Here is an 8216-nt window from a genome sequence, read left to right as displayed (position 1 = left end):
GCACACACAGCACACACACAGCAGTGAACACACACACACCGTGAACACACAACCGGAGCAGTGGGCAGCCATTTATGCCATTTGTGCCTTGCTCAAGGGCACCTCAGTCATGGTATTGAAGGTGGAAGAGAGCGCTGTACATTCACTCCCCCCACCTACAATCGCTGCCGGTACGAGACTCGAACCCGCAACCTTTGGGTTACGAGTCCGACTCTCTAACCATTAGGCCACGACTTCCCCATTTTTGCTACTAGAACTTACAATAAGTTAGCATTTAAAGAACTGAAAAGAAAATTCGGTGTCTATTCTTGCATTGTCCATCTGCTCATGATAGATTTTAAAAACTAATCCATGTGATTAAAGGATAGAAGTAGAGCTGTTCCAACCCGATCTCAAGAGAAAATGTCACTATTTTTCAAATCGGTGATTTGGTGTGAATTTGCGTGATTTTTTGAAACATGCAATTTGTATAAAAATATAAGAATGAAGCTCTACTCCTAAACCTATCACGAAATACACAAATGAGACTGTACATATTCATATGAATTTACCGACCGTTTGTTTTTAAGTGTTACTAAATGTACTGTAAGTGTTTTGACTGTTTATAGTTTTAGCACTTCAACCACAACAGCTCTTTTAGCAAAGTAATCTCATTAAAATCTAGTACATTTTCTTTTATGCATTTGGCTGACACTGTAATCTACGGTGACTTAAGGGTCACCAAGATTATTAACAATAAAGATAATGATAATTTAACTACAATGCATATTCAGTATTAGTACCGTGCTTTGAAGTTGCCAGTAGGGAGAAAAATCTACGGCTACTCGTGAATTTACAGACATAGACATCAAGTTAAACTGCTAACTGTTACTTAACCAGTAACAGACACTGTCAAAGTTGCAAAAAATGTCATGCAGATTCATCAAATAATTAAATTTTTAAATCAATATTGAGTTATAATGTGTAGCTCATTGCACAAAGGCATGTTTAGACTTGATGATGTATTTAAAATGTAGTGGATCTTCTCGAGTATGTCATCGCGCTGCAGCGAGAACAGTCTCCTGTGTACTGTAGTTTTGTCGTCTGTCTCTTTAAAAGCTTGAGCGCTTCAAAGCAGGATTGATTCTGATTGGCTCCGAATGTTGTTATAGTTCATCAGCTGGAAAACACAACCTTTGTGTGTTATCGTTATAGTTGTGGTGTGGGCTTCTCCTATTCTCCTATCTAATTTAGAAAATAACTAGTGAGTTTCTCATTCTTTTACTTTGACATGCACCAGATATGTATCCTTGATAATAACTTACTTGTGTCGACCTCAGTAACCACGATGGGTTTGGAGAACTGAATCCTGAAGCCCCAGGGATACTCGCCCATGCCTTTGCTGATTTTCACTGTCCGCTCACGAACTGAAACATATAATGCATCTTTAAACACTGCAAATCATAAATAGCCAGTTCTAGCCTATATTCATCCGAGAATGCTATGAACCCACTTGCTGCTGGTCGAGTACAGCTGCTGAGACAGTGTGCACTTTCATTCTGGTTAACTTCATCTCCATGGTACATCCATGATACTGAGTGAAAGGTTTCTGTGTAAAATCCTCTGTCCTCAATATCCCGCATTGACATGTCCACCGAATGAGTGTCCTCAGAGTTCATTGTGTCTTAATGACGAAAAAAGAAGACAATGTTTTAAATAAAAATGCATTCTACCTACTGTAGCTTACATTTTGATAGTCAATAGTAATTTTCACAATAACTTTCTTAATACAAGTACCAAACTACCAAAAATATGCCAGAAATCTGGGGTATCCCTGTTGAAAAAAACATCATATGCTGGTTAGTTATGTTTTGAAGCTGGCATGCTGATTTGAGCTGGTCCTTTGCTGGTTTAAGCTGGTCCTTTGCTGGTTTATAGGATGCTGGTTTGAGCTGGTTTAAGTTGGTCCTTTGCTGGTCCTTTGCTGGTTTATGCCGGTCATGTGCTGGTCCTAAACTGGTCCGACCAGCACATGACCAGCATAAACCAGCAAAGGACCAGCTTAAACCAGCATCCCAGCTTCAAAACATACCTAACCAGCATATGCTGGTTAGGTATATTTTGAAGCTGGGATGCTGGTTTAAGCTGGTCCTTTGCTGGTTTATGCTGGTCATGTGCTGGTCGGACCAGTTTAGGACCAGCACATGACCGGCATAAACCAGCAAAGGACCAGCAAAGGACCAACTTAAACCAGCTCAAACCAGCATCCTAGCTTCAAAACATACCTAACCAGCATATGCTGTTTTTTTCAACAGGGATCAAACACACTAGTTGGGAGCTGAATGCAGGTGAGTCCGACTTGCAGGATGGTTTAAAGTAAATGAAATTAGTAAATTCTCTGTCCTCCTTTAACGAATAAGGCTACATTCATATATTATTCTAATATTTAATATATTCAAATAGCATTAAGTAGAATTATTAGCTTCAGAAGAGCATGAGTAAACTGTGAATTTAGACTCCATGGTCACACTGGTTTAAATTAACTTTTTGTGACCTAAAATGAGTTGCCATAAATAGGAAGAAATGCATTGATTGCACAAAAACTTCCTTCGAAACCAATCGGCACATGAATTGAGCGTATATGTAAGTGAATACCTGATTCCTCTGTGATATTGCTAGTAATAGAGCTTCCTCCTGCAGAACTGCACTGTTTGCTCTCCTTGAAGAGCTTGCGTCTCCTTGCCCAGTGGTCTGAATGCTCCTCTGAATCTTTATGAATGGAGTCTGTTGGAGGCCTGAGGTGCTCTTTGACCTCTAATGAATCTATGAATGATAAAATACACAAAAATCAGTAGGACTGATTACGGCAACATTGTAAAGCCAAAGCCAACAAAACACTGTTTTAGTCGTTTTCAGCTTCAGGGCACAGATTGGTGACCCAACAACACAGATCCAAATTTGATGATCCTACAAAATAACTGTAAACAAAAATGTCCAGAAATCTGGACATTGGTAAAACAATCTGTAAAATTATTCAAATGACAGGCTGAATGGGAGAAATGACGATTTTGGTTGCTAAATGACTCTAAACTTTGGTTTTTAAATGTTTGTCCCCTTTCATGTAAATTCTTACCATTTTAAAATGAACTAATGTTGCGTTCAAGTCATGTCGGATAGATCGTATTTACGAGTTGAACGCACATGAACGCCACCACAAAGTCGTTATTACGAGTGGGAAACTAAAAATTTTCTTTAAGGCCCGAGTTTCCGAATTGGGGGCGTGTCAATGAGAAACATGGCGGAATCGATGGATGCAATGTCTGTAGTTGACGGTACATTTTTTTTTTAATTGGTAGTTTAGTTGTCCTATAAACTTAAATTGGTCATGTTCTTGTTACGCAGCTAGTTAATGAAATCCAAGTAAAAAACAATGCTATAATTTTTCCACCTATAGGTGAAAAATCTTTTGATTTGCCATGTTGCATTTAGCTAACAGCTTTTTTTAATCTCTGTATTTTGGCGTTTCTTGATGCTGAAAATCAGTTATACAGGGATTCTGGTCTAAAAAAAATATTAAAAACGCAAAGCACACCTGATGCGAATTCTTTGCTCTTCATTTTCTATAAGCAGAGTTAACAGACCCTGTTGTATTTTCTTGTCATTTATTAAAAGAAGGTACACCGCCATCTTGTGCCGATTAAACTGACTTGAACGCACCTGACGTCGTAATTACGACTTGTCAACTCTTAAGTACGAATGTCCCAGGAGGACTTGAACGCAGCATAAAACCGCCAGTAGGTGACGGCAAGTCACTGTCTTAATTAGTGAGTCACTGATTAATTCATTCAATGATTAAATACGACTGATGATTTAAACGATTCATTCAAAGCAAGTCACTTTATGAATGGGTCTTTGAATCATTGACTCAACCGATTCATTCAAAAAGGACGAATCATGAAAACACCACTGTGACTTTTTCATTGGCAGAACAGAGCAAGTTGCTATCAGCAATATTGTGTCTAAAATGTGTGTCACTTAATATGAACGTAAACACTGAAAATGTTACTTATTTAAACTGTAATCAGAAAACCACAATACTATGATTGAAACAATTTAGCGAGAGAGTGAGTGAAACTGTGTGTGTCCGTTAGAGAGTGAATATGTTGAGTTTCAGTCTCTCCAGCATTCAGAGATTTAGATTGGAGGTTGTGACCCACCAGTGAAAACCACTTTTAAGAAAGCATACTGTAAAATATTTCATTGCTTACTTTTTGAGGCACTTTGCCGTTCAGACAAGTCATTTTTATAAAATTTGGCTGTAGTATAGACACCTGTGCTTGTTTTATCCAGGGGTTCATTTGGTTGCACTTCTCCAGACTGTTGAGAGGACGTGTCCATATGTAAGATTAGCATACTATTCACAGAAGTTGTGGTTTTTCGTGCTTGTGAGGAATCCTGGAGCTCCTCCACCACTTCTCTGATGCAGGCAAGGTCCTCTATTGGAGACGCAGTAGGAGACTCACTCACAGGGCTCAAAGCATCTATCTGATGCTCCTGATCAAATGAGAAGACATGGTTGCCCTGCAGAAATCTCTGCTCACAGTCCCCAGTGATTATTGTCATTACCGAACCTCTCCGTTTCTTTGGAGCATCGGCTTCGTCTCTGTCACACGTGTTATGCTTGACACAGTTGGATAATCCTTCGTCGATTTGTTCCTCAGAGTTGCACAGGGACGGTGGGATGACATGAATAAGAAGCTCCCTGTGATGTCTCTCCACGGTGTCACCTGGAGAAATGGACTCATCCAGCTCCAGCATCTCCTCGTCAAAGCCACTTTCATTGACTTCATTCAGCTCAGGCGCACCATCTTGATCCACACCATCAACGATCATCAAACCAGAACTCGGTTGCTCCATCTCGTCCAGCTCTGCTGGCCCATGATATTGTTCGCCTCTAAAGAAGACTTCTTCTGGGCTCTCATCAGACCTGGATGGATAGAAGGGGTTCTTCGTTGAGCGGTAATCTTTAAACTTGGGAATATAAGAATTGGGACCTGTTGTGGAGCTTGAGCTTGGTCTATAGCTGCTGCTACTGGAAGATTTGCGGCTCCCAAGCGGACGAAGTCTTTCGTCTTCTACATAAAATCTGCCCATCCTCTCTGCCTGAGAGGGAAGCGACTGCATAAAAAACGATGACAGTGTGCCAGAGGAAAATGACTCTCTGTATGAGGGAATGCTCTCTCTGGCTTGACTCATTTGATATGTCAATCCCGGGTACTTCTTTCGTCTTTTGGGAGGAATGTCCATGTAGCCTGCAGGATGAGTTTTGCTTTCTAGGATGGCGATGCTGTTGTTGCGCAAGCGCGTCTTCCTTTCGTGATTGTCGATGAAGTTTTTAGTGAAAGAAGATCTGTTTATTGAAGCTCTGGGATTCATGAATAAATGTTCATGAGGACCCGAGGACTCGCACCTGGACACATTTGCCCTGTTGTCCAGTGTATTCTGGAACGTAAACTCTTCGCACAAGGTAACCTCAGATGCTGTCTGCGTGCATTTGGTGTTGTGGTGGTCAGCGAATCTTTCTCTGGGACTGATCTGACAAGATGCAACATTTTCTGCAAGGAAATCCAGTGCACTAGCCTTCTTATCAGCAAATTCATCAGGGGGAGGGATATCCCATAATGCCTCATTACTGAGATTGCTGGGCAGTGAGTGCTGTTTCTGATGTTGCCAGAAATCAGAGGGTGATGAGCAACATGAGGATCCATCAACCAGTGTGAATTCTGTGTCCGTCTGGCCACCTGTGTTTCCCCAACGGGAGTTGTTTTTACAGCAGCTTTTACGGCAAGCCATTTCTTCAGGATCGTCCCATGAGCTCTGACTCTTGGAAGCATGTGATGACTCTGAATTCAGCTCTGCAATGCTAATCTTGTAGCTGATATTCTCACTGATGTTTTGTTTGTAATCTTCTCCTTGTTGGTTCCATGAATAGACGTGGGTGTTTTTTCGAGTTTGATGTTTTTCAGTTCTAAAATGAGTCTCTTCTCTTTTGTCTCTGTGGTTTTGAGTGATAAAGGTTGTCTTGATATTTGAATCATCTGATGTCACGACTTCATTGATCTCAAGCTTCATATTTGGGCTCATGCACTTGATCTCAGTGGTTGTGACTGCTATCACACTACTAACCGTTGCTTCGTGGCACCGTTCGAACACAACTCTGGGAGAAGACAGTCCAAAGTTATCGATGGTCACAGAATGTGTGATTCTTAACCCTGGACCTGGTTCTGAGTTTGGCTTTTGTCTGTCTTTATTCTTTTTGTCCTGGAAGAAATCTTCGCAACTCCCAGGTCTGTTTTCTTTCTCCGTGGTTGGAGTCTCAGTCTCCTTCTCGTCTTCAGACACTGACAGTTCATGCTCTTTACAGAAGGAGTCAGTTTCTCCCTTCTCTGCAGCTTCCACAGTGTCCACCATAGTGTGCCTCTGAAAATTATATGGCGAGATGCATTCTGTACAAAAAGATAAGAGCACATATCTTTCCTCAGTCTTATTTGTAACAGAATACTTGTTTATGTTTGAAGGAAAAACCCCAAAAAGCTTCATTTTAGCCATCATAAAGTTGCTTAACCTATCAAGGACATACATTTTCATTGTCATTTTAGAGATCTCAAAGCAGATTTCAGTGTGATGGCGAGTGCTGTGAGAATAGGCGTCCCCTAATCGGGCACCTGTGTCTGGGCTGTGCTGCAGGCATGGGCTAAGCGTGACTCAGACAGTGTTTAGAGGATTACGGTCCACACATGGCCCCGGAGCCACATATATATAGATCAGCACTCACGTTTACTGCTGCTGGAGCTCCGCCTCCTGCGACTGTTCCTCCTCTTCCTCCGACTCATTCTGCTGGATGACCTGGCATCTACAGTCCTGTACTCTAAAACATAGAAACATGGGCCAGTTTCATCTTCTGTGTTGTTGTTTGTTTGTTTACAAATAACTTTTGTTCACTGTGAATTCTTGTTCATTCATAAACTAATGAATTAATGAATCAATCCAAAGTAATGGTCATTTAATACAAGCTGAAATGCTGAAAATGAAAATGTTTTATTATTGTAGAAATGAACATTAATCTAGATGAATAAATGCTGTGAAGTATTGTTCCTCATACATGAACTAATATAACGCTAACTAACTAATAACACTTACACTATTTCATTTCAAATGTTCCTTTAACAAATCAATATTTAAAAGCCCAAATATTTCATAGGGTCTCTCAATATAACCATAAAAGCTGTGTGCATAAATGCTGTACAAGTCAGTCAACAAACAGACAAAAATCACTCCATAAATGAAACATTAGTTCGTAATTCAGGAACTTTCTCATTTAATTGTATTGGTTTGATATTCTAAAAAAAGATATTATTATTTTAATGGAAGACAAGACATACTATGACAAATGTGTGTGTCTGCCTTGCTAAATTTTGCAAGAGTCAGTAAAGTCCTAATCTTGCCATGACAATCACTTAACTATAAGAGACACATTCAAACTATATGGAACTATACGGATCCAGACAAATTCTTACCTTAAGGCAATCAGTGCACGTTTACGCAGAGGTTCCTTTAGAGAAGTAATGATGTAAAGGCGGTATTTGCATCAACAGCAGCTGATATCAGGGCACTGCTCCACTTCTTATTGTTCTATTCTTGACATAAAGCCCAGAAGGAGCTTAAATGATCTAATCCTCCTCAGACCCAGCCCTGTGTCAGTGTATGAAACACCCTTTTGAAAGGTAGCCGATAGCATTTCCTCTTTAGATTTGGTAAGGAAATTTAGTTAGTTAGTTAGTTAGCTAGTTAAATAGTTTATAATAGTTAGTTAAATAGTTTAAATAGTCAATTAATAAATAAAATATATATATTTGGTTATTGGACTGGCTTAAAGAAATAGCAGCCAAAAAACCTAATATCCCAGCTGCTGTGATGTCTGATGTGAAATCAATAACTTTTGTAGCTATAAGGATTCATCTATATTTAATTTAGAATTTAGTGTTTGATAACTTTATTCTGTAGGCCTATATTTCCTACTTGCTGAAGGGCACAGTTAACTAAATATAACACTTATTATAATGGGTTTATGTGAAGATTGTTTTAAGTTAAATTAGAAGTTGTAATTTTTTTAAATCTTATAAAGGTTCAAATTGATAGCTCTCAGTTATACTGTAATGTTGAATGGCTATAATCAA

At 39.6% G+C, this 8216-nt stretch overlaps 1 protein-coding gene across 1 annotated transcript in view; it reads right to left on the bottom strand.

Annotated features, from left to right (window-relative positions):
• pdzph1 (PDZ and pleckstrin homology domains 1) overlaps positions 1 to 7674 on the bottom strand; it is a 25999-nt gene extending 18325 nt beyond the window's left edge. Inside the window, exons 1-6 of the mRNA XM_016504936.1 lie at positions 7557 to 7674; positions 6815 to 6907; positions 4248 to 6485; positions 2635 to 2802; positions 1493 to 1663; positions 1305 to 1406 (exon numbers count right to left, since the gene is read on the bottom strand). Of these exons, the coding sequence (XP_016360422.1) occupies positions 1305 to 1406; positions 1493 to 1663; positions 2635 to 2802; positions 4248 to 6485; positions 6815 to 6872 (2737 nt within the window). The 5' untranslated portion in view covers positions 6873 to 6907; positions 7557 to 7674. The remainder of the gene's footprint in view (positions 1 to 1304; positions 1407 to 1492; positions 1664 to 2634; positions 2803 to 4247; positions 6486 to 6814; positions 6908 to 7556) is intronic.
• Between the last annotated feature and the right edge of the window lie 542 nt (positions 7675 to 8216).

Source organism: Sinocyclocheilus anshuiensis, unplaced genomic scaffold (genome assembly GCF_001515605.1).
Source record: "Sinocyclocheilus anshuiensis isolate Anshui unplaced genomic scaffold, SAMN03320099.WGS_v1.1 scaffold210, whole genome shotgun sequence".
Taxonomy (NCBI): Eukaryota; Metazoa; Chordata; class Actinopteri; order Cypriniformes; family Cyprinidae; genus Sinocyclocheilus; species Sinocyclocheilus anshuiensis.
Note: the sequence above shows the minus strand (reverse complement) of the source record. Positions and strands in the feature narration are given on the sequence as shown.